This window comes from Dioscorea cayenensis, chromosome 1 (genome assembly GCF_009730915.1).
Source record: "Dioscorea cayenensis subsp. rotundata cultivar TDr96_F1 chromosome 1, TDr96_F1_v2_PseudoChromosome.rev07_lg8_w22 25.fasta, whole genome shotgun sequence".
NCBI classification, from domain to species: Eukaryota; Viridiplantae; Streptophyta; class Magnoliopsida; order Dioscoreales; family Dioscoreaceae; genus Dioscorea; species Dioscorea cayenensis.
In genome coordinates, this window is record NC_052471.1 from 4,372,438 (window position 1) to 4,398,244 (window position 25,807).

The 25,807-nt window shown below is 35.4% G+C and overlaps 2 protein-coding genes across 2 annotated transcripts; both read left to right on the forward strand.

Moving 5' to 3' along the window:
- The first annotated feature begins 19,001 nt into the window (after positions 1-19,001).
- LOC120281070 lies at positions 19,002-20,639 on the forward strand. The gene has a single exon (XM_039288026.1). It carries the CDS (start codon positions 19,002-19,004, stop codon positions 20,637-20,639), a length of 1,638 nt encoding a protein of 545 aa, XP_039143960.1.
- Positions 20,640-20,915: 276 nt separating this feature from the next.
- On the forward strand, positions 20,916-25,029 carry LOC120260892 (zinc finger CCCH domain-containing protein 32). Its single transcript, XM_039268467.1, has 3 exons — positions 20,916-21,142; positions 22,371-22,481; positions 22,823-25,029. Exons 1-3 carry the CDS (start codon positions 21,050-21,052, stop codon positions 24,698-24,700), a joined length of 2,082 nt encoding a protein of 693 aa, XP_039124401.1. The 5' UTR covers positions 20,916-21,049; the 3' UTR covers positions 24,701-25,029.
- The last annotated feature ends 778 nt before the right edge of the window (positions 25,030-25,807 follow it).

Here is a 25,807-nt window from a genome sequence, read left to right on the forward strand (position 1 = left end):
CATACCAAGTTTAACTTGTGTCTTCTAATATAATCTTCATGATCTTGAACTCTTGTCAATAATAGAATATTCCTCTCTCTTCAAATAGATCTTTCTAAAAAGGAGCTCTATCAAAGATATGAATAATCATCTCGGATCTTACCAAGGATAGATAATCATACCTAAAATAAAACATACTTTTCTTGAAGAGATCCTATAGTTTTGATGCACTTACCAAAAATAGTTTATCATCACATGATTGTATTGAGAGGAATATCTACTAAATAAAGTCTTCAACCTTGATCTTCATAAAATCTCCATCTAGATCTTCATCACATGTCATGACCTCATCCTTTGCCACAACATCATCCTAGTCACCTTTTCTTTTGATGAGTCATTTCTAGCCACGTCATAATCCTCATGCCATGTCACCATTTGGCTTGTCATATAATGCCAATCTACGTCATCAGACTTAACAATATATATTGGAATTGTTAGGTCTGATGACGTGGATTGGCATTATTTGACAAGCCAAGTTATGACATGGCAAGAGGAAAGTGACGTGGCAATGATGACTCAGCAAAAGGAAGTAATTACTAGGATGATGATGTGGCGAAATGTTGATGTTATGACATGTGAAGCTACAAGGGTTAGAAGATCATGATGAAGATGATGTTTAGAAGATATTCCTCTCAATGAAGTCATGTGATGATAACTATTTTTGGAAAGTGCATCAAGTTAAAAGGATCTCTTCAAGAAGGGTAAGTTTTATTTAAGGAATGGTTTGATCTATCCTTAGTAAGATCCGAGATGATAAATCATATCTTTGATAGAACTCCTTTTTGGAAAGATCTATTTTAAAGAGGGAGAGGAATATTCTATCATTGGCAAGAATTCAAGATCATGAAGATTATATGGAACTTAGTTTGGTGTAAAGCTATTTGAAGACACAAACTAAGTTAGGCAAGGACAAGCCAAGGTGATTATGAAGACCATGGTTAGCAAAAACTATTTAAAGAAAGATCCAGGAGCTAATTATTGGCAAAACTATTCATGGAGACTAATCATGTATGGAGATTGATTGAAGATTACATGGATATGATTAGAGATTTGAAGATCCAAACATGGATGATTGGAGATCATGCTTGAAGATATTGAAGGCTAATCTGGATGAAGATGAGATCAGGTTTAGTAACAATATTTTCATGAGTCAAACGGAGATCATTTGGGAAGACCAAACTTGGGCCAAGTTTGGAAAGAAGACCGGAAGATCTTTAGTGACCATCTTTGGTGAGATGGTTGCGTGTGCCTTAGTGGGCACATTCCTCGGGAGAGGAGACCTACTAAAGTGACATGAGGAAGGAAGCAGCTGCAGGCAGGAGGAGCTCAGGTCGAGTCACCTGCTATGAGGCAGACTGAAGGAACCGAGAAGGTTGAAGGTCGCAGATTCTGGTGCAACTGGCTAGAACTCAGTCTTGTTCAGTAAGGTGGGCCGTGTTGCAATTGGGTGTTACAACATGTAACTTTGGAAGGTGTCCAAGTTAGATGAGCCACCAAGTGAGAAGACACTTTGGTGAAGGTTAAGGAGAGTGGGCATCGGTCAATCTTAAGGGGATATTCTTAGTCTTGAGAGAGTGAGAGAATGTTGTACTCTTTATTCTTAAGCCTCTTTTAGTGGATTGATTCTCCGGGCCTGACCCCTCAGATGTAGGCAAGGTTGTGCCGAACTGAGTTACCAATTTGCTTGTCTTCTTTCTCTTGCATGAGTGTGTGTCTAATATTCAAGTGAGTTTTTGAGTGACTTATCTTACCACACTAACCCATCGAAACCATCAGGAATAAACTTAAATATTTAAGATAATTATCAACTAAGACATAAAATAGTTTGAATTTGTGTTTAACTTGAAATTATGGTTAATGAAATATGAAATAATTTGGGGTTATCTTTTTTTTTCCAAAAGAGAAATTAGGCTTAAAAAAAATCCGTATATAATATATGACAATTAGGAAAAAAATAAGCTTAATTAAACTATAGTAATAATTAAACTAATATGGTTAAAAATTTTCAAATAATATTAGTAATCGTAATTAATTAAATTATTCCAATTATATATATGTGTGTGTGCATATACATTTAGATCTTGAGTAGCCGAACGTTAAATTAATCCCAAATTTATTCAAAATTGTTTGGGTTATAATTTTAAATTCTGAGGCATGCATTCCCACAATTTAATAGGGGTTTTATACCTTATTATAATGTCTAATTATACCAAGGTTGTCAAACCCGGCTCGAGTATTGACCCGGCCAAACTTAGAGGTCAGGGGTTAGGGGTTAAGAGTCGATGGGCTTAATAGGGTCAAACCAGGTTGAACCTGGGTCAATAATAAACTAATAAAAAATTATAATAATTAATAATTAACAAATATAATATCAAAACCACAAGTATAATATAAAAAATAACTAAAATTTGATATTTAAATTGATTAATCACCATATATACATTAGTGTTTTCTAATTATACCATTTATTTTCTTGGTTTTTATGATTTAGTGACAAATTTAATGTATCAATATATAATTATTAAACTTCTTGGCTTCATTTTCACTGATATTTATTTATTTATTGGATAAAAAAATTTACTCAATAATTCTTTGCTTTTTTGTTATAAATTTTATCCATGAATTGTATAATTTATTTGGCTTGTTTTTAATTTTTTATATTTTTTTATTTAGTTAGAATATTTTTATTTTAATATTTTATAATAAATTACACTTATTTATTATTTTATTTTTTGGATAAAATAAAATATCTATAAAGTATTTATTATGATAGATTAATGAATTTTATTTTTAAATCAGATTTAGTTAATTTTTTGTTGTTATATCTATGAAATATATATTTTGTTCATAATTTTATTTATTGATTATAAATTGAAAATTAATATTAATTTGATATGAATCATGTGACTCATCTCGAGATTGATGGAATCGGTGCATATCACATTTATGAATCTTCACGCCGACCTGATTCTCATTAACAAATCAGAACCGATGACTAAGATTAGAGTCAAATGTTTTTTTAACTTATGCTTGGGCTACAAGATACAACTATTGCAAGTGCATTTTTGTTTACTTTTTAGTTCTTGCACCTCACTCCGTTAATTTTTTTAAATAATTTTAAAATTACCCTTTAATGTTGGCGGAAAAAATCCCTTCAAGTTCTATCCAACATTTAAAAAGGTGTACGGATAGCCATAACTTTAATCACTTTTTCCTAGCTTTTCATTTAACTTTTGCACATAGAAATGCTACATCTTGGAGGTAAAAATATTAAATGAAAACAGAGCATACTAATTTTAAAACTTGTATTGTATATGGAAACTCACAATTATAAACAATAAAGCAAATTCACAAGCCAAGGTCACAATTCTAAATAAAAAATTAATCTATGATCACCATTTACTCCTTGGGATTCGCAACAATCCAAACTACTTCCTAATGTTTGATGGCGAGGCAATAAGTGGAGGGCAATTTCATCAAAGCACTCCAAACTTCACTCAGTTTGCTAGTTTGCTGATAGTAGGATTGAAAAAAAAAACTTATAAAAAAAAGGAGTGATTTGGTGTAAGTATTGAAACTTGTAGTTTTTTTTTTTTTTTGTGGATAACCAAATTTGAGAGGGTTTTTTTTTTATGTATTTTTAAAGTGAATTGTTTTATAAATAGCCTCTTTAATTATCATTTCCTAATATAACTATCATACAAATTCTTAATATAGGTAGAATGCTTGTTTATATATAAGCTTATACTTTGTATTACGGACGCAACATCTTTAAAGATTATTTTTTATTTTTTTAATTTATTTAAGGGTTGTTTGGTTACCTGTAAGTAGCTGTAATGTAAGTAGTTTTATATATAAGTAGTTGTTTAGTTTGATGTAAAAACACTAATTACATGTAAGTGGAATTACATCTTAGCCACTTTTATAATATTTCATCTTAGGGGTTCAGTTCCCGGATTGGGAATGGAAAGGAGTGGGGGACTAATGGAAATGAGGAGGAATGAAGGAGGATTAGGAATGAAGAATGTGTTTGGTTGGTAAGGTATAAGGGGGTAGTTCATTGGGAATGTGAAAAGTTAAAAAAAGAGAAATATGGTAAAATGACCATTATAACCTTTATAGGATTAAATGGAATTATATATATAAATAACATATTGAAGTAAAATAATACTTAATTTTAAATAATAAAATATTTCAAATATTGTTTTACATCCATTATCATAGTTAAATATTTGAATAAAATATTTTCTTTTATCAATTATTTATTATTAAAATTAAGATTAAAAAGTAGAAAGTAGAAAATAGAATGTCAATACTTTTAATTATATTTTTTAAATTATTTCTTTTATCATAATTAAAAATTTAAATTAATTTTTTAGTTTAACAATTATTTATTATTAATTTTAATAACAATATATAGGTGGTGGTTGTGAAATATTTAAGTTTAATTGTTATTTATAACTAAATTTACTTATTTATCTCTTTATTATTTGAATCAGTTATTATTTTCAATATTATTTGTATTATGATTAGGTTTTTATTAATTATTATTTGTAATTATGATTTGTATGTGATAACTATTTTTTAAAATATTAAATTTACTTCATTATTACAAATGGATATTTAATTTCAATAACTCATTATATCATTAATTAGCTATTAATTACCGGCTTTAATCATATATTAGCAAACATTTTATGAATTCTTCCTTGTTAGCATCGCCCACTATTATTAGAGATAATAATTAAATATTATTAACTTTATCACAAATAATTCAATAAATTAAAAATAATTAACACATTATCACCAACATTAACGTAGTAATAACCTCGTCTCCGGGATCACAAGTTTCAAGTGGTATAACCCTAACCCCGGGACCGGGGTTACAAGGGTTTGTAACCCGGTATGTAACCTCAGCACCCTTTATAACATATAAATATTTATCTAATGCTTTAAAACATTCAACATATAAAAACATACAACATACAACATTACAACATATAAAAACATTCAATATTGCACATATAAAAACATTCAACATATGAAAACATTGAATTAACTCTTACAACATGTTAAATCATTACTACAACATTCAACATCAGCCCACAACATACAACATTTCACACAAAATTAAAATTATCTCCTACAACATATTAACACATTCAACATTACACACAAACTTTAATTAACTCCTACAACCTGTTAAAACATTCAACAACATTCAACATTAATCAACATCATTCCATAACATTGAAGATTCCACACAACATAAACATCAAAGTGAGGAAAATACATAGTCAAAACATTCAACGTCATACTATCAAACAGACATAACCTAACAAGATTACATATTAGGTGGGTTAAATGATAATATTGCTGGCAACTCCAAAAAAATTTTCAATTGATCATCATCTTTAGGCAAAACCTATAAGATCAAATACTGCCACATCTTTAGAGAATAAATGACAAACTTAAAACATGGGTTAAAAATGAATTGTGAGTAATAGAAAAACCTGTAGGATGAACATTACCTCATCATTAGAAAGACCCTCAATTTCAAAAATTACTTGAGATAATAATTTTTTCCTTTCTGCAATTTCTGCTTGAGCAACCTCCTGGGCCTTCTCACGAGCTTGAAGTGCGTTCTCATGAGCTTCAAGTGCCTTCTCACGAGCTTCATCACGGGCCACTTCACGAGCAGTGGCTTTAACTATCTTGAATCCAGGACCAACTATTTCTACAAAATTATGAAAATTCTGAAATATTGTCTCCATTGATGGATCCATAAAAGTTTTCCATTTTCGACGTGCTCTTGAGGTGCTTGTTTCTAATCCTACAGGAGATGGAGTATGAATAGGTTCCTGGGTAGGCATACAAAAATCATCACTTGCCATTTGGAAAAAAAAACCTGTGTCATCATCCAAAGGGACATTTTCTTGTAAATATTTCTTTGCATCATCTCCGACGTCCCCTCGTGCACTTCCATGTGCTCTATCTCTTGCAAAAACGGCAACAAGATCATTGAAGAAAGGAAAAGCTTTTCCATAAAGACCGGCGGCCTCTTTATGATTCTACATGCATTAGAAAATAAAGTTAATACTTCAATTATCATGTATAACTCATTGCATAACATCCAAAAAAATTATAAAATACCTTAATGTACTCATCATATGCACTTTTTTCACATTCGATGGTACATCTCTCGTAGTTCCAGAGAAAGCCACTTATTTGTAGTATATCTGCGATCGCGGTAGTCTTGCTTCTAAATAATTTTACACGATATTCAATGTTGGGCACAGCCTTCAATGTTCTTGTTGGAATCTTTTCTTTAATCATTCTTTCTAATTGACCAAGGTATCCATTTCTAAACCCATTCTCCGCCCGCCACATTGCATTTGCAGATAGCTCGACTAATGCATCAATAAGAGCTCTGTCTTCTTCTACAGTCCAATAATGCTTGTTTTGACCCCTACCCCTTGATTGTGAATCTGATTCTATACTAGATAAAAAAAGAAATGCAGCACATCATGATAACATAAAAAAAAAATTAACATAACAAAAATTAACTTGATTGCCTTTAAAAGAAATGCAACACATCATGATTCACATACAAAAATGATACCACAAGATTGCAATGCCACCATTATGTTCACATAGTTGTGTCAAACGGGCCGACCCGGCCCGGCACGGCCCATACGGCCCACGCACTATGCGTGCTCGGGGCGGCACGGCCCGTCTAGAAATCGTGCCGGGCCGGCATAGCCCGCCAACCACCAAGGTTGGCCCAGCACGTGGCCCGACCCGGTTATATTATATTTATATTTTTTATTTTAAACCTTAAAAATATAAAAAAATACCCTAAATTTGCTGAAAAAATATAAAAAAAATATCCTAGAATTCAAAAACATAGAACTAAATGCCTTATTGACTAAAAAAACAAAAAATATACCAAAAAATAAATAAAAAAAATGGAAAAAACTTGCATTTAGCGTACCGGGCCATGTTGGCCCGAAACGGGCCGCGGGCCGTGCCGGCCCGAGGGCTACAAACCCTTAGCCCAGCACGGCCCAGGGTTTGGGCCGTGCCTGGCCCGGGCACGGTACTGTAGCACCGTGCTTGGGCCAAGCACGGCCCAACTCGTGCCGGGCCGTGCCGGGCCCTGGCCGGCACGGCCCGTTTGACACCACTATGTTCACATGTATCATGTTGTTCATTTACAAAAATATACATATGTATATATATATATATATATATATATATATATATAGCACAATTAACTTGACCGTCAAGTATTAAACATATCCATGGCCATGTTAATTCTAAATTGTGTCCATTCATCTGTTGGTTCAACGGCTGTGATGTTTTCAATATCATCTTAAGAGCTTTCCTCTGATGTTAGATCTCCCACATCATCCTCTGCAGGGTCATCTACCATTTCTCTTCTAATAAAGTTATGAAGTAGACAACAAGCATTGATGATGCGTCGTTGGGTGGCTATGTTATAAAAACTTGGACTAGATAAAATTTTCCAATGACTTTTCAGAAGACCGAATGTCCTCTCAATCACGTTTCTAGCACTAGCATGTTTCATGATGAAAAATTCTTGAGGAGGAAGTGGTTAATGCCCATCGGCCCATGAACTCAAGTGATAGCGTTGTCCTCGAAATGGTGCAAGGAAACCTGGGCAATTTGCATACCCGGCATCCACAAAGTAGTAAAAACCTAATATGTAACAAAACATTTATTATTAGCTAATGGTTTACACATTCAATCAAAACACAAGCTTTTTATTTTTTATTTTTTACCTTGTAGAACCTTTAATCCATTACGCTTTGTTGCAGCATCCCTAAGAACTCAACCATCATGAGCCGAGCCTTCCCAGCCAGACAAGGCATATATAAATTGCATGTCTTGACTACATACAACAAGGACATTAGTGGTAATTTCAGATTTTCTTGATCTATATCTTGGTCGATCAATTTTGGGTACATTAACATGCATGTGTGTTCCTTCTAATGCTCCAAGACAATTCTACATTGAATAAAATAATAAATTGTTAGTTATAAAAAAATATATGACTAATATAGCATGTGGACCTAATTTATTACCTTAAACCACTTCCACCTAAAGTCATTTGAATTTTCAGGCACCGGTTCTGGTTTCTTTAAAAGGACAGAGTGACAGAGAATAACCGACTTTAACACAGCATGAAAATGCCGACTAAGAGTCTCGCCCAATCAGAGAAAGTCAAATTTAATTACTATATTCTTGACATGGTGTGCTATAATGTTTAAAAACATTGCGGTGATCTCTTGGACACCGACATTTAATGTGCCTCGTAGCCCACCAGTTGTAGTTAATAATTGACACAATTCATGTAAACAATGGCGATCCATACGTAACTTGTCAATACATTTAATGTCACTTTCAAAAAATATACAGTGAAGGTATTCTTGTTGTTTCCGATGTCTAGTAGATGTTGAGATAACCTCATGTTGAACCATTCTTCGTCAATGATTATGTTGTTTCGTTGCACATGCAATGATCATGACCCATAATACATAGATGTAGCAAATTATCACCATGCAATATAGCCGAAGTGCTTTAATCTTGTTCATGTTATCAAAATCTATGTTAACAAGAACAAGTATATCCACGTCAACAAATATATTTTACAACTATGGTACCAGTTTCAAAGCTAGTATTATTTGAAGGTATGGAAATGACATACCTTGCCGGACTTTTTTCTTTATTTCTTCGACTACTTGTAAGGTGAGATTTAATAAAATATATGGCAATGCAACCTCAATATATCTGCATTTTAAAAAATAATAAGTGTTAGTTGAACACATTAAAGACATGTATGTTAATAATGAAACTCATTAAGAGGTGCTCCTATGCACACCCATTTAAACAAACACACAAGTGAAGGAATGAAATTCACATGATATCCATGCAATTTAATATATATATATATATATATACGTTCACAAAATTCAAATTTTAGGTGTCTTCCAATAATGTTGAATATCATATTATTATTCATCTCTATTGATCTTGATCAAACACAACATCATATTTTTCGTTTGACTACTTGTAATTCTAAAATTAAAAAGCCATTTAATTATAAGCAGTGAAACAAGGACAAACTCCTCATAAGTATGAGTTTTACACATAAAGGAGCTGGGAGAGGGTAGCTTCGAGTCTTGTAATTAGATGCAATGAAACAAGAAATCCAATTACTCCATATATATGAACTAATAAATTAAATTCTATCAATATATATAATTAAATATATGTATCTATAAAAAAATAAACTAATATATATATACAACTATAGAAATGAAGAATGATTTAAGTCTTGTCTGCATTACAAGAGAAACAAAAACTTATAAATTACTCCACTAATTAATGCTCCTCAATGTTCTCTGCATATCATAAAAACTTATCAAAAATTGGTCACCTTCTTATTTCTTACATAAATACCTTATATATTCATGCCATGACACTAAAGAAAATAAGCAGCTCATCTCCTCCAACACACCAACGGATAATCCAATCACAGATGAACCTTAGACTAGTGAAGTCACCATAAGCTGATGAAAACTCTTCTACTCCTCAAGATTTGGAAACAAATCTTAAGAACCATCTATCTTGAATGTATTGCTTTTCCCTTTGCATTACAATGCATCTATCTAAGTTTCTCCAACAACAGTCTTCAGTATTGTTTGAAGAACCATCAATAAAGATAAACAATAAGTTAAATAATCCTAAAATTCTATCAATTAAAGCAACAAATAAAGAAAATCAGTAGCTCTAAAGAAGAGAAAACTCACAGCATCCAAGCTCCTTAGCTAGCAAAGGAGATCTGAATCGATGAGGCAGCTTAAGCTTGGGGTTTCAAACTATTCACCGAGAGATGGGAATTGGGGTTCTCGAGCTTCTCTGGTTTTGGGTGTTTCGCCGGCGAGATAGAGATTGGAACCAGGGTAAGAAGACAAGATAGAGATCAGAACCAGGAGAGAGAGCTCGGAACCAGGAGATGGAGATCGAAACCAGGAGAAGAAGACTTCACGTGGGCAAACTAATTTTTTGGGGGCAAAATTGACATTTCACCATCAAGTCATCAACAAGGAATGGGACTCCTCTCAAATTCAAGGGCAATGTCATTACTTGTGTATTGATTATTCTCTCCTCCCTCACACCCCTCTCACTCCCATGCCGCCACATACAAACAAGGGATTAAAAGCTTAAAGCCCATCATGGCTTCATTCCTACTCCAAGCCTGCACACCAAACGACCCCTTAAAGTAAAATTTTTTGTAAGTTGAAATGCAATAAAGTGGTATCCACTCACCATTATATTCATCTCATATTTACTTTAAACAATACTTAATAAACTAATTATATTTAAATTTAATTATAAAAATATTTTTAAGTAATAAAATTAAATAAATATTAAATGTTTTATAATTTAATATTTATATGATTAAATATTTTTATGACGAAAATAATTTATAATTAAATTTTAAAAACACTTAATCTATTAATAATTTTTTTATTTTATTGTCAATTATAAAATTTTATAATTAATTTTATTAATTTTATAAAAATATTAAGATAAAAATATATAATTATATAAGTATTGAATTATAAAAATATAATAGTCATTTAATTTTATTACTTAAAAATATTTTTATAATTAATTTTAAAATTATTACATAAAATTATTTTTATGATAATAATATATAGTAGAAGACAAGAGTATGACGTGCTATGCTCTCATAAAAAGCTAAATAAAATATTACAATAATATTAACATTTAATAATTATAATTATCTTACTATTTAATTTAAAAATACAAATAGATTATTTTTTTTTAATGATAATAGAACTTATCTCTCTTATTTAATTAATATTTTTAAAATAGATTTTTTAAAATTTAAAATATGAAATTTGTTAATTTATATAATGATAAATTAAAGTATTTTATTTATCAGATTATAATATTATTTATCATATATCATATATAAAATTCTAAAATTAATAATAATAAATATCCTATTTTATCTAAATTTAAATATTAGAGATTTTTCTCTATATATAGTGATTATGTTTAAGTTTGGGTGTTAGACTTTAGGAGATTCCATGCTTTCAAGATAAAACGGAAAATAATACATTGATATGGTTCTTATGGATATGGATGAATAGATTTTTTTTTCTTGATATAAAACTATTATTTATAGATGCTATAGATGAAAATTTTTCAAAGGAATGCTTTAGGTTTTGATCGTTTGTTAATATTTTGGTTTCATGCAAACTCGACGAAAAAGAATTATTTGGTAAGTATTTAACTATATATGTAATTATTATACCTTTAAAACTGATGCTTTATGATGCAACTTTGTTGAAGATGTAATAAGAGAAGTCATTGGCAAAGATAATCCTAAAATTCAAAAATCTTGTGGAAAGACAAGCAAATTGAGGGATGTTGTGCTTCAAGATCTAGAGTATACTTTACTTATATATTTTGTTTAAAAAAAATATTTATATGCATCATTATAGTCTCATAATCATATTTATCATGTCAAAAAGTTTTTTTATATGTTAGAGTATATTCTTATTTGCTTATACTATTGTATATAACTTTTGATGTGTATTTTTTTCTTTGTTTTTACAAGGAAAAAAACAAGCTTTCATGTACTTTGTTGGCTGACTTTGTAGATGAGATCAATGGTTATCTAGAAGCTGATGAATTGAAACCTCTTATTTGAAAAGTAAGGTTTGTGTAAATTAAATTAGTTTTGGTTATTAAATAATAATTTTTCATATTTAACATTTTTATAATTAATTTTATTCCAACAAATAATATTTCAGTACTATGTTGATGTTGTTGAGTTGAAGGTAATTTTTATGATATATCTCTTTTTATGATAATTTTGTATTAAATTTATGAATTAATAAAGTTTTATTGATGTGCAGAATTGTATCTGACAATGACGTAAAATGGTTATAAAGCGATCAGCAAGATGAAAAAAAATTGAAACAAGAAAAAACTTATTTATAATAAATGATTTTAGCAATGGTCCCCTATAGGATGACTTTATTTGTGTTTTATGTCATTTTAACTCTGTTAAATTTATGATTATCATTTAATTTTAATGAAGGCAATATAGTTTATTTATATCATTTGTTATGAATATTAATATTACAATGTACCATTTATATGCATATCAATGATTTCATTAAGCAAAAAATGTGTAAATAAATTATGAATTTATTATACTAATAATTTACTTTTCTTATTTAGTGGGGTAATCAAAGTTTGTTTATATTTATTTTTTTATTGGGAAACAAAAATAACCTCCCAATAGTTCTCCATGCTTTCAAAATAAATCGGAAATTAATACATTGATATGGTTCTTATGGATGAATAGATTTTTTTTTTCTTGATATAAAACTATTATTTATAGATCCTGTTAGTTCCTCTAGTGTGGTTTGTGGGTTTTAGAGAACACTCAAACACTCATAGAAATCTGACACAAACCAACAAAAAAAACACACACGGCGTTGGTAACCCAGTTCGGCGTCCACTCGCCTATGTCTGGGGGGCCAAGCCCGGAGATAAACAATCCATTAAAAGAGGTAAAAATACATGAGTACAAACACTTATCACTCACACTCTCAAATAATAAAGATCATTACCCTCTCTAGATTGTCTAGTGTTCACACACTCTCCTCCTCGAGTCACACTTATAATCTACGAGCAAGGTAGCTTATATAGACGCCTCAACGTCCCAAATATAGCACATACCTCTTTTAGAATCTTCGCGGCTACTAATTTAAAAACCTTCCGAAATTAGCTATTACAACTCCTGTTGTAACATGAATTGCAACATGGCCCTGACTGTTGACTTGACTGAGTTCTGGTTACGTTGCGGACGACCTCAAGACCCATCAACCTCCCGGTCATGCTTAGTCTGAGTTGATGCAGCCAAATCTCCCGATTCTAACTACCAGCAACTAGCCTACCTCCTCAGTTACTCATCACGTAGTCCCCTCGCAAGGGGCGCAAGTCCTTGTGCGTCTTCCATGAAACTTGCCAAACTTGATCTTCAATCAATCATCTCAATCATGCTAACAATAGGTATGTCTTCAAATCTTGCCCTTAATAGTCTTCAATCATCATCATTAAGGTCTCTTCAAATCATATCTTCAATTAGCCTTCATTCATACCATTGATAGGTATTTCTTCAATTAAGCTCCATCCATATTTAGTCTTCAATCAAATCACCTAAATATGGTCTTGATATGATCTTGTCTTCAAGATGTAACATGTTACCAAGAATAACTCCACCAAGATATTCAAGATATTTTCCTCCAAGTTATAGACATACTAAAAATAGCTCCACCAAGATCTTCAAGATGTTTTGCCTTGCAAGCCAAGTCTCCTTGCCATGCCACTATGGTTTCCATGTCATTAATTATACCTTGTTACCATGGTTGCCACGTCATCTTGTTTTGGTGTCAAATCATGCCAATTAAATAGTGCGGTTGCACTAACAGATGCCATAGATGAAAATTTTTCAAAGGAATGCTTTAGGTTTTGATCATTTGTTGATATTTTGGTTTCATGCAAACTCGACGAAAAAGAATTATTTGGTAAGTATTTAACTATTTATGTAATTATTTATGTAATTATTATGCCTTTAAAACTTATGCTTCATGATGCAACTTTGTTGAAGATGTAATAAGAGAAGTCATTGGCAAAAATAATCCTAAAATTCAAAAATCTTGTGGAAAGACAAGCAAATTGAGGGATGTTGTGCTTCAAGATCTAGAGTATACTTTACTTATATATTTTGTTTAAAAAAATATTTATATGCATCATTATAGTCTCATAATCATATTTATCATGTCAAAAAGTTTTTTTATATGTTAGAGTATATTCTTATTTGCTTATACTATTGTATATAACTTTTGATGTGTATTTTTTTCTTTGTTTTTACAAGGAAAAAAACAAGCTTTCATGTACTTTTGTTGGCTGACTTTGCAGATGAGATTAATGGTTATCTAGAAGCTGATGAATTGAAACCTCTTATTTGAAAAGTAAGGTTTGTGTAAAGCAAATTAGTTTTGGTTATTAAATAATAATTTTTCATATTTAAAATTTTTATAATTAATTTTATTCCAACAAATAATATTTCAGTACTATGTTGATGTTGTTGAGTTGAAGGTAATTTTTATGATATCATCTCTTTTTATGATAATTTTGAATTAAATTTATGAATTAATAAAGTTTTATTGATGTGCAGAACTGTATCTGACAATGACGTAAAATGGTTATAAAGCGATCAACAAGATGAAAAAAAATGAAACAAGAAAAAACTTATTTATAATAAATGATTTTAGCAATGGTCCCCTATAGGATGACTTTATTTGTGTTTTATGTCATTTTAACTCTGTTAAATTTATGATTATCATTTAATTTTAATGAAGGCAATATAGTTTATTTATATCATTTGTTATGAATATTAATATTACAATGTACCATTTATATGCATATCAATAAATTCATTAAGCATAAAATGTGTAAATAGATTATGAATTTATTATACTAATAATTTACTTTTCTTATTTAGTGGGGTAATCAAAGTTTGTTTATATTTATTTTTTTTATTGGGAAACAAAAATAACCTCCCAAGTTTAGCCTTCAATATTTTCAAGCATGATCTCTAATCATTCATGCTTGGATCTTCAAATCTTCAATCATATCTCAAGTAATCTTCAATCAATCCCCCATATATGATTTAACTCCTTGAATAACTCCACCCATAATTAGCTCTTAGATCTTCCTTCAAATTGTGTTGTTAAATATGGTCTTGATAATCACATTGGCTTGTCCTTACCTAACTTAGTTTGTGTCTTCAAATAGCTTCACACCAAACTAAGTTTAATGCAATCTTTATGATGATCTTTTATTCTTGCTAACAATAGAATGTTCCTCTCTCTTTAAGATAGATCTTTCCTAAAAAGAGTTCTACCAAAGATATGATTTATCATCTTGAATCTTACGAACGATAGATCAAATCAGGCCTAAGATAGAACTTACTCTTTTTGAAGAGATCCTTTTAACTTGATGCACTTTCCAAAATTAGTTGATCATCACATAAACCATTAAGAGGAATTTCTCTAAACATAGTCCCGTTAACCCCATCCATAGTTCACATCTTTACTCCCCAACTTGTCCATATCAGTTGTCAACTTTCTTCTAAGGAATATCTCTTCTCTGTTGAGCCGTATTCCTGTTCCTCGGTTTCACTCCTTTCATGGCCCCTCCGGGGCCATCACCGCCCTCTGGGCTGTCGCCCGGAATCCGCCCTGGTGTCTCCTGGGCAAATGCTGTCAACATGAACTCTAAGCCTTCTACTGTGGAAATTCCCTTGCATCTCCAGCGAGACCACTTAGATAAACTCAAGACTTCTTCCAAATCCTCTGTCACTATTGACTCTGATCTTTGGGCTAACGCCAGAGATGCAATGCAATCCTCTTTATATGCTAAGTTTTCGGGGAAATCTCTCCCGCTTGACCAAACTAAGCTTGCTCTTGCAGATACTTGGAGAGGACTCGGTGCGTTCTCTGTTGCTGATCTTCCAAATGGCTACTACTTTATCAGTTGTGAATTGCTGGACATGGTCAACCATCTTCTCTGGGATGGCCCTTGGATGGTGGCGGGTCGCATTCTTCAACTGGCTCCTTGGAAAGAGTCCTTCCAGCCTGCCTTTGAGAAGCTCTCAATGGCCGCTGTTTGGATTCAGATTTTCCATCTCCCTATGGAACTCTGGACTGGTGATATCTTAGAAATGGTGGCCTCTCAGTTTGGTAGGGTTCTCAAAGTTGACGACCATTCTCTTGATCGTTCCAGGGCAAAGTTTGCTCGTGTTTGTGTGGAGGTGGACCTCTCCCAGCCTCTGCAACTTGGCACCTGGGTTAATTATGGGGATCATTCGGTCTTCGTGCTTATTCTCTATAAAAAACTGCCTGTGTTTTGCTATAGGTGTGGTAGAATCGGTCATGGTGAGGCCCATTGTTCTTTCTCCAATACCCCTCTGCGGTCGGAAGATCGCCTGCCACCTGAACCATCGGTTCAAGGGCCGGTGAGCGACTCTCCCGACATGCAGATTGATGGGGTTGGAAAGGAGCCAGTGGTAAGCCATGCCGACCGGTTCTCACCTTCGCCGATTATCGAGGTTCCTGATCGAGACTTTGGTCCCTGGTTGATTCCACGTAACAAAAGCTCCCGAGCTCGGGGTCGTGGCCGGGGAGGCGCTATTTCCGGCGTCCGCTCCGGTGACCGGCACGGCTTGCTTGGCGATGCTCCAAACCCTAAGACTGCCACGTGTCCCCTTGCATGCCAGCCTTCGGCTCCAGATGGAGGGTTGTCTCGCATGCATACGACACGTGGCGGGCGTTCTCTTCGGGGTGGACGTCAATCTACTTTCAAAACTTCTTTTGATTTGGCGGTCAGTTCCGCTGACCCTATCACTCAGCCCAACGTTCCTCTGCTGCCTTGGGACCCTACCACCCCCTCGTCAATCTCTGACACCCCACCTTCTATTCCTTCTGACACACGCTTTGGAGAGTCTCTTCCCTTCTCCCAGTTCCATCCCGAGGAGAATCCCTCTCTTGGACTCCGAGAAAATGGACCGTTGGGAAATGTGAACGTTGGCTCCTCCATAGCCTCCACTTCTCACGACCCTGGTCCTTCTCAACTTCCTCTTCTCATCTCCTCAGTTCCCCTTCTCCCCCCTTCGGTGAACATGAGGGATCCTGTTGATAGCCATCTCTTTGCTGTCAATAAGGTGGCAAATGTTCTCACTTCGGACCAACCTGGAGACCTTCCCCTGGAAGCCTACTCCCCTTCGGATTCTGACTATTCTGATACAATTATGGAACCTGATGATAATATGATCCTTGGTCATTTTCAAAAGGATATTAAACTTGAAGCTTTAGCCAGAAGAGACCCTTCCCGTGGGTCTTCTCGTTCAAAGAAAGGGAAGTGAAACCCTAACCCTTAACTCTCTCTCACCCTTCTGTTTTCCATGGATCTTAATATTTTTACTTGGAATTGTAGGGGTCTCTCAAACAAGAAAACTCAGGATCGTATCCACGATGTCATTCGTAGACTCAAGCCTAGCCTTCTCTATCTTGTTGAAACTAAAACGGACATTGATCGTATCCATCACTTCTGTAAATCCCTCTCCAAGCTCTGGGATTGGGCGGCTATTCCTTCGATTGGTCTCTCTGGGGGTATCATCGTTCTCTGGAAACGTGATTTTGGTGTTGTTACTCCGTTGGCCAACTCAAGATCTGTGCTTCATTTGGTAATTTCCTCGAACAACATCCACTGGATCCTCTCTGTGATCTACAACGCTCAGGTATTATCCCTTCAAAACACTACTTGGCTCAAACTATCTGGTATGTCTTCACTCAACTTACCTTGGCTCCTTACTGGGGATTTTAACGCTATCATCTCCTCAAATGAGCACAGTGGTGGTTCTTACCGCAACTATTCCTCTAAAGCTTCCCGCTTCTCCTCCTTTATTGTTAATAATAACCTTATTGACCTTGGCTTTGTTGGCCCTAGTTTTACCTGGTGCAATGGTCATCCTGGTCTTTCTAGGCGCTGGGCTCGTCTAGACAGATATCTTGCAAACCCCGACTGGGTCACCACCTTCAATAACTTCTCCAATAAGCATCTCCCTCGCTCTGTCTCTGATCATTCTCCTATCTTTCTCTCAGTTTTTTCTAACTCTTCCTCTCAACCCAAAAAGCTCTTCCGTTTTGAAAATTTTTGGTTGGATTATGCTGGTTGCCATGATTCTGTTTTACGAGCTTGGTCTTCTCTGTCTGACTCTAACCCTTTAAGCTCCTTTACTAATTCTATTTCTCTTACTAAGAAAAACCTTTTCAGGTGGAAATCCTCCGGTGTTCACCCTCTTGATCTGGAAATTAGAAACATCGAAGCTGAGATTCAAAAAATCGAGGAGGCTTCTGTTCGCTCTGACGACCCTTGGCTTCATACTTGGCTTCAAGCTCTGACTAACCGACATTCTGTGCTTCTGCGTCAAAACTCCATCTACTGGGGTCAACGGGCAAAGATGCTTTGGATGTCGGATTGCGACCGTAATTCCAGGTTTTTTCACACTTCAGTCAAAATTCGACGTCACAAAAACAAGGTTCATGCTATCAAAAACTCCTCAGGTACTATCGTTTCCGATCACTCTGCGATTGAAAACTGTTTTCTGGATTTTTTTCAAAATCTCTGGCATTCTTCGTCTTCTTCCAATGTGGAGGCCTTCTTTAATGCCATCCCGGACGACTTCGCTGTTCTGGAGGATGAGGAGAGAGCAGCTTTGATTAGACCGATCTCAAAAAGAGAAGTCTATCAAACTCTTGTTTCCTTACCTCGCGGAAAGAGTCCTGGTCCGGATGGCCTTAACGTTGAGTTCTACATTTTTTATTGGAATATTCTTGGTGATCATCTCTTCAATGCGATTTCTCATTTTTTCCTTACCTCCTCTCTTCCTCCTTCTTGGGGTAAAACTTTTGTTGCTCTCATCCCTAAGAAAGATAACCCGTCTTCTGTCTCTGATTTTCGTCCTATTTCTCTCTGCAATGTTTGTTGCAAAATTCTCTCTAAAATTCTCGCTAATCGCCTCAAAACGGTCTTGCATAAGCTTATCAGTCCTGAGCAAACGGGATTCCTCTCCGGTTGTGGCTCTTCTGATAATGCCATTGCGGCCCATGAGATTGTCCATTCTATCGAATTTGAGTACCCTGCCCCTCCTAGGATGATCATTAAAATTGATATTGAAAAAGCCTTTGATACTGTTGAATGGAATGCGATCATTGCTACCCTCCAGTTGTATTTTCTCTCTTCCTAACTACTTTCTCTCGGTAATGCACCTCCCGGATTCAACTCTCGATCAGATCTCTAAACTTGCCCGAACCTTTCTCTGGAGTAATGGCAGCAATGTTCGTTGCTTTCACTCTATTGGTTGGTCGGTTACTACACTTAAAAAATCTGAGGGGGGGCTTGGTCTCAGAAACCTTAGGCTTGTTCGGCACTCTCTTATGGCCAAAAACATTTTTGCTATTTTAAATTCTGATTCAAAGATCTGGGTGGATATTTTCAATCACAAATATTCAAATTGGCATCCTTGGTCTGTTGTCTCTCCTTCTAAATCCTCTTGGTTTTTTAAATCAATTTCTCGCTCTGCTCAGTGTTTAAAAATGCATCTTCGTATCCTTAGAGCTAATCCTAATGATTTGGACTTGTTGAGGGATCCTTGTCTGTTGGACCTTCCTATCTTGTTTAAGCCAACTTACCTTAACATGGACTTTAACTTTGATAATTTGCACTTTTCGGGCCTCTTTCTGGTGGACGGCATTAATACTCCCCTTTTTCACAACATCTTTGGCCACAACATTGACTGGGATTGGATCAATACCATCAGGTTTGATCTTAATTCCCATAACCACTGGGTTTGGGGGCCCTCCTCCCATTTTTCCTCAGTTGCTGCTGCTGTTTATGATTGTTTGATCTCTTTTGACATTAGCCCTTGGTCAGGCTGGAACTGCATTTGGAAACTTTGTATTTTGCCTCGCACTAAGACCTTTATTTGGAAGCTTGGCCACGGCAAACTCCCTTCTGGTGATTATCTTTATAATCTTAATATTGGCCCTCCTTCTCTGTGTCCATTCTGTGGTCTGGCTCCTGAGACGGCTTCCCATATCATTTGGAACTGCTGTAAAATTTATCCTATCTGGGAGTTTCTCTGTGCTACTTTCAATTTGGATCCAATTATTATCTCTGGTTTTTGTTCGAGTAACTGGCTCACCTCGAGAATTAGCTCTATGTTTTCTAATGATTTTTTCAAAGCTCTTATTGCCACTATTGCTTGGATTATTTGGAAAGATCGTTGTAATCTTATCTTCAAAAACTGGCAACCCAAATTCCATACCATCTACTCGCGTGCTTGGCGCCTCTGTCAGGATTTCTTCAAATCTGTCGGCAAAGATTTCAGGGAGTTTTCTTACCCCTCTTTATCCTTTAGCTCTTGGAGATCTATTAATCTTTTCACAGATGCATCTTGGTCTAGCTCTTCTGTGAGTTGTGGCTTGGGCTTTATTGCTACAGCTCTGGCCAAGTCTTGCTTGCAGGATCTGTGGGTAGCTGCTCGGATTCTCCATTTTCTGCTGAGATTGCGGCTATCCATTTTGCGCTTGACCATTGCATCTCTAAAAACTGGCTTCCTAATCGAATTTTCTGTGATTGCCCAGGTATCTCTGGCTTACTCAAACACTTCGACAGCTGTGTGGCGTGGCGCTTTCAACCTAGCTATTGACAGTCTCAAGATCAAGCTTCTCAACTTCCCATGTTCGGATTTCAAATCTATACCCCGTTCAGACAACCTGATCGCAGATGCTCTCGCAAACTTTGGTCGTTCAAACCCGCATTTATCTCTTTTCGATCAGGGCTTGGATCGTCCCCGTTGGCTCGAAGACCTCTGCCGGAGTCTTCATTTTTTCTTCTAGGTTTTTGTTTCTGTTGAGCTTTGGCTCTTTGTCCAAAAAAAAAAAACAGATAAATGAGTTGCAAATATCTCCCAAAAAAACATGAGAGATGATGTTCGAAAATATCAAGGGTATTTTCGTAAAATCACTCAAATATTATTACAAAAATACCCCAAAAAAAAAAAGTTTTTGAAAAGTCTCTTTTCTATGCCCTAACACGAAGAACACAATTTAAAAAAAAAATCTAAATTATAAAAAAAATAATTTTTTTTCCTCTCTTTTTTCTTAAAATAAAAAAAAAACACCAAAACCCTTGTTTGTTGGCTTATATCTCGATCTCGTCCTCGTCCTCGTTGTGAGATTCACACCGATCGAGGGATTGATCCCTCCGTTTGCCCTAATCTTGCGAGCCTTTCCGCGGCTTCAGCGCCATGGCGATGGGAGGCGGCGGCGCGTCGGAGGAGGCGCTGAAGCGAAGCACTGATTGCGTTTACTTCCTCGCTTCGCCGCTAACCTGCAAGAAAGTGAGATCTCTTGTTTTTCTTATGGTTCTTGGATTCTCTGTTGTTTTTTTTGTTTTATTTGATGCTTTCTTGGATTGGATCTGTTTTGTATGGAGTTGGATTGGTCTCGGAGCTGGATTTTTAGGGCTTTAATTGTGGAAAGTGGAGGAATTTTAGGTTTTTTTCTTTTTTTTTGTTAAAGTTCGGGTTTTTGGGTGTGTGGCGATCTGGATGCAGAAAAATATCTTGAATTTAATCCCTTTTTGTCATCACCCCTGGCTGAAGTATTGCTTACTGTGAGCTTTTGTTTAGGTTTTGGAGCTGAGATCGAAGCACTGAGCTGATTCTTGTGTGTTTGATTGAGATTTAATGGGTTTTGGCTTTTGTTGCTTGGATTTTCATGATCAGTTCCTTGTAGCTTCGAAATTTAGGGAAATTTTGTGATTGCAAACAAATGATAATTGTTTGATTTGTTAATTTCTTCTCGAATCTGCGTTATAGAATTTTTTTTTTCTTTTTTAAATTAAAGGTGCAGGAAAGGTAATATGGGTGATTGATTTTTATGCAGACTTTTTATTTCTTATTTTGTGTTCTTCTTTTCTTTATATAAGAGGTTAGCTTTGTGAATGTGTTTTGAGAATTCTGATTGCTTGGATTTAAAGAAGAAGTTCACTTTTTTTTTTTTTTTCGTTTTTTGTTTCTGGAATCAAGAGCTACCAAAGAATGCAGGAAAGCGATGATTTATATGTTTAGCATGTTTTATGCTAGGTTACTTTCTTTATGTATTTATAATTTGCACTGTATATAATTTTTCTATTCAAACTCTAGTCTTTTAACTCATTATTTGTTTCTTTGAATGCATCATGTATGCTAAGTGGCCCATGCCGCTTCTTTTTTAAGCTTGAATAAACCTTAATTATTGATCAGTGGAGTACTACGCAAATATTTTCCTTGCATACATGTAGTGTTTTACCATGTTGCAAACTATAGCATATCTATGAGATCAGGAGATAAAGCTTCTCTCCGTAGATTTTTTGTTGGTGTGATGTCTTGGTGTGATTGAAATTTATCGCACTACATATGTGATGTTAATCATATTACTGTTCTTACATCAGTTGTAATGTATGCCTTTTTGAATGTAGATTTGTTGTTTATAGTTTGAAAACAAGGCATTCCAACTGTTAGTCATCACCCTTCTGTCAAATTTTCTATTGATTCCGATTGATAATCATCAATCCTATTTTCTCAGGGAAGTGAATGTGAGTATCGCCACAGTGAAAGTGCTAGATTGAATCCAAAGGATTGTTGGTACTGGCAGAGTGGCAGTTGCTTGAACCCAAAATGTCCTTTTCGGCATCCGGTGAGCTCTTTTTCCGGCTTTTTTGGGAGTAATCTGCATAGCCTGCATAAACTGCAATCACATACTTGTGCAAAATGAGTTGTTTGAAATTATGACATTTGTTCAAACTCAAAACTTCAAATGTTCTTTGAGGATGTGACGAGTAACTTGCTTTTCCTCATCTATTGAGATTGCACGAATGGATATGTGCAGGACTTAAATGTCACAACATGCTTAATAATCTGTTCTGAATTGTTTAACTTTTTTTTTTTTAATCTAATGAGGCAATTTTATTATTTAGCATTTGACATATCAAATTCGGTATCCTTAATTTCTTAAGCCCTGATTTTGTGTTTCTCCAGCCACTGGAAGGTCTCACTGGGACTTCTTCTGGATCAGCTCCGGCTCCAGCGCCAGCTCCGGCTCCCACGCAAGCTCTGGCACCAACACAAATGACCCCTGCTCATGGTCCAAGTTACAACTCAATTAAACAGAGTGCTCCTTGCTATTATTTCCAGCAGGGGTTTTGTTTAAAAGGCAGCAGATGCCCATTTATGCATGGACCGCCACCTACTGGTAATCCAGCTTTGCAGTATGTGGCAAAGGGTTCTCCACCTACTGCTGAGCCGTCTCAGATGCTTAAAAAAGATTCATGGGGCCTTAAAGAATGTAACGGTCAGCAGATCTTTAAAGTCCCAGCAGCTAAAGTACCACCAGCTGCAAGAAATTCTGTTGGAAGAACTGAGACTGAACCTAATAATGGTCCAAATAACTTGTTAGCTCTTCGTCGGCACGAGTTAGCAAGATCACCACCATTGCATGCTTCCCTCAGCAGTGGCAATGCAGAAAGTGGCCTCTTTAATCATCAGGTTCAACCGGTGGATGAGCATCCACATAATGGCAGGGAAGCTGATGAATTCTTGGCAGAGTCATCTCCTGGTTTTGATGTACTTGTCGAAGATGATGTTGAAGATGGCTATTTCCCCAATGAAGATGAATTTGGAATGGCATCAGCCCCAGATGGAAGAAGGATGAACACTGTGAATGGCTTTGACTATCACCTCTCTGATTATGAAGCTGTGCCCAGATATGAAATGGATCGATATGATGGCATGGGTGAATATGACAGATATGGGCAGTCACACCAGCATCTTGGTTCGGAACTGCGCAGGGGTTCTTCTAAGAGAGTTGCAGATAGACAATTGATGCATGAAAGGGTGAGGGAGAAGAAGAACCTGGATCAGATGGATGGTTCAGATTTGAGACATCAGTTGAAACGAAAAAGACTCAATGGTTCAAGATCAGCAATCAGTCCTGATCGTCGTGCAAGGCCCTATTGGAGGGATGATCACCATGCTGAGAAAAGATATCGCGATGGTACCGAGGAAAGATATCGTCCTGATCGCAGGGATCAATTACGATTTCCATCAGAACGTCCAATAAGCACTCGATTACAAGGCAGAATAACTCTTCCCAGGAGAACTTCACCTGTTAATTCAACTGATCACAGATCAGACAGAGAACTAGACAGGGCAAGGCATCGAGGCAGGTCATCACCACCCAGGCCAATAAATCACCAGCGAAGAAGGCACCTCCAGGACAGAATAAGACGGAGACCAGATGAAGATTTTGCCACTGATGCTAGAAATTCTGGTGGCCAGGCAATCAATAAAGATGATTCAGACTCCTTAGATTTTGCTGGTCCAAAGAGTCTTGCGGAGCTGAAAGTTGCAAAGGAACTAAAGAACTCCCAGGAGCAATCAGGTGATTCTTTTAATGTTATTGCAACTGCAGAGCATAAAACCGTATTGGATACGGTAATTATTTCTCAAGAATCTGCTGGTTCAAAGCCTCTGAGCGTCATGTTGGAAGGAAATTGTGAGGCAGCTAAGGGCGATGCTGTTATTTCCAACAAAAGTGAAAATGGTGTTTCTGAACCAGCGGCATCTTCACATTTTCATCCCATTCATACTATACACGAAGCGAACAGAGACAATGAATCAGCACCAAGAACAGTGGAAAAAGGAGTTCTTACCCCTGTTGAAGTTGATCATTCGGAAATGGAAGAGGGTGCAGGAGCAGAAAATGTGGGTGAAGATCATGATTTGGAGAACGGATATGACGATGCTGAAGGTGATGCTTTCAAAGCAGAAGATGATGAGTACATATATGAAGAGAATGAGGAAGAATTGGATGAAGATGATGACTTTGCGAGGAAGGTCGGTTCCATGTTTTCTTAAGCTTACACTGTGCTTATGCCCACAGACAGACTTCACAGCTGCTTGTTCATATGTCTATCCTTCATTGAATCATTTCTCAGCAAAGAGGGCATGCCCAATGCTTTTGATTAAAAGCAAATGATGGACAAACAGAAAGGTCAGTAGTTTTGGAGCTTCGGCCAATAATTGACCGATAATCGCTTGTAACGATATTGTTCTGCAAATTTCTTTTCCTGATCAAACTTGATTCCTTGTAGTGTTGGGAGTATTGTTTTAGTGTCTTAACATATTTTCTAGTTGCTTATTTGGATATTCTTACAAGTTACAACCCTTTTATGGGATCTTTTCTCTGTTTTTGGAGTGTATTGATATGTGTTTGGTTTATTACAAACCATTTTGGAAGCCTATGAATCACTCTGCTTGGTTTTTCATTTTTTTTGACATGATTGCTATTTAATTTCCAGTTCTACATACATAATTGCAGTGCTATGAACTCTGAGAGCTAAATTGCTGTCTTTTTTTCTCATTTATACTATTAATATATATTAATATATAAAGAGGGTACATCATTAAGACTATGGATTTATATTTAACAGTTATGATGATTTATATACAGTAATAAACAGTGCAAAAATAAAACAGTAAAAAAGAAACAATTATCCAATGGGTCTAAGTTAAATATACTCAGAAAACATTATCTAATAAACATTGAGTAGCGAACTTAAAATTCTCCAAATCCAAGACTTCAAAAATACATTTAAAATTTAATATAAATAAAAACACTAAGTATGGGACAGCCTTGCTTTCTGCCGGAGCACCTGAACACGGTGGCGATAGTAAACATGGTGATCACTAGAGGGAACCACGAAAGCAAAGGCCTCATCATCACCGGCCATTGACTCCAAGAAGAAGAGTTCCGAAGCCGGATTCATGGCGACAATGGCGGCCACCTTCTCTATCAACTCCCTTTTCCGACCATCCTCCGGTGCTTCCGGCGAGGTCCTCACATTGTTCTCTGATCCTTCTTCATTCTCACTGTCTTGTTTTCTCTCATCAATGAGCTTTGTTTTGATCTCTTTTTTGCAACTAAGTAATGGAGGACTATGTCTTTGTGGTATTAAGAATTCA

Bases quoted from the DNA above. Each gene is read 5' to 3' on its own strand.
- LOC120260892 (XM_039268467.1), top strand. From the start codon at position 21,050: ATGGCGATGGGAGGCGGCGGCGCGTCGGAGGAGGCGCTGAAGCGAAGC. The intron at 21,143-22,370 runs GTGAGATCTCTT...CTATTTTCTCAG, and splicing joins CGCCGCTAACCTGCAAGAAA to GGAAGTGAATGTGAGTATCG. The intron at 22,482-22,822 runs GTGAGCTCTTTT...GTGTTTCTCCAG, and splicing joins AATGTCCTTTTCGGCATCCG to CCACTGGAAGGTCTCACTGG.
- LOC120281070 (XM_039288026.1), top strand. From the start codon at position 19,002: ATGCACCTCCCGGATTCAACTCTCGATCAGATCTCTAAACTTGCCCGA.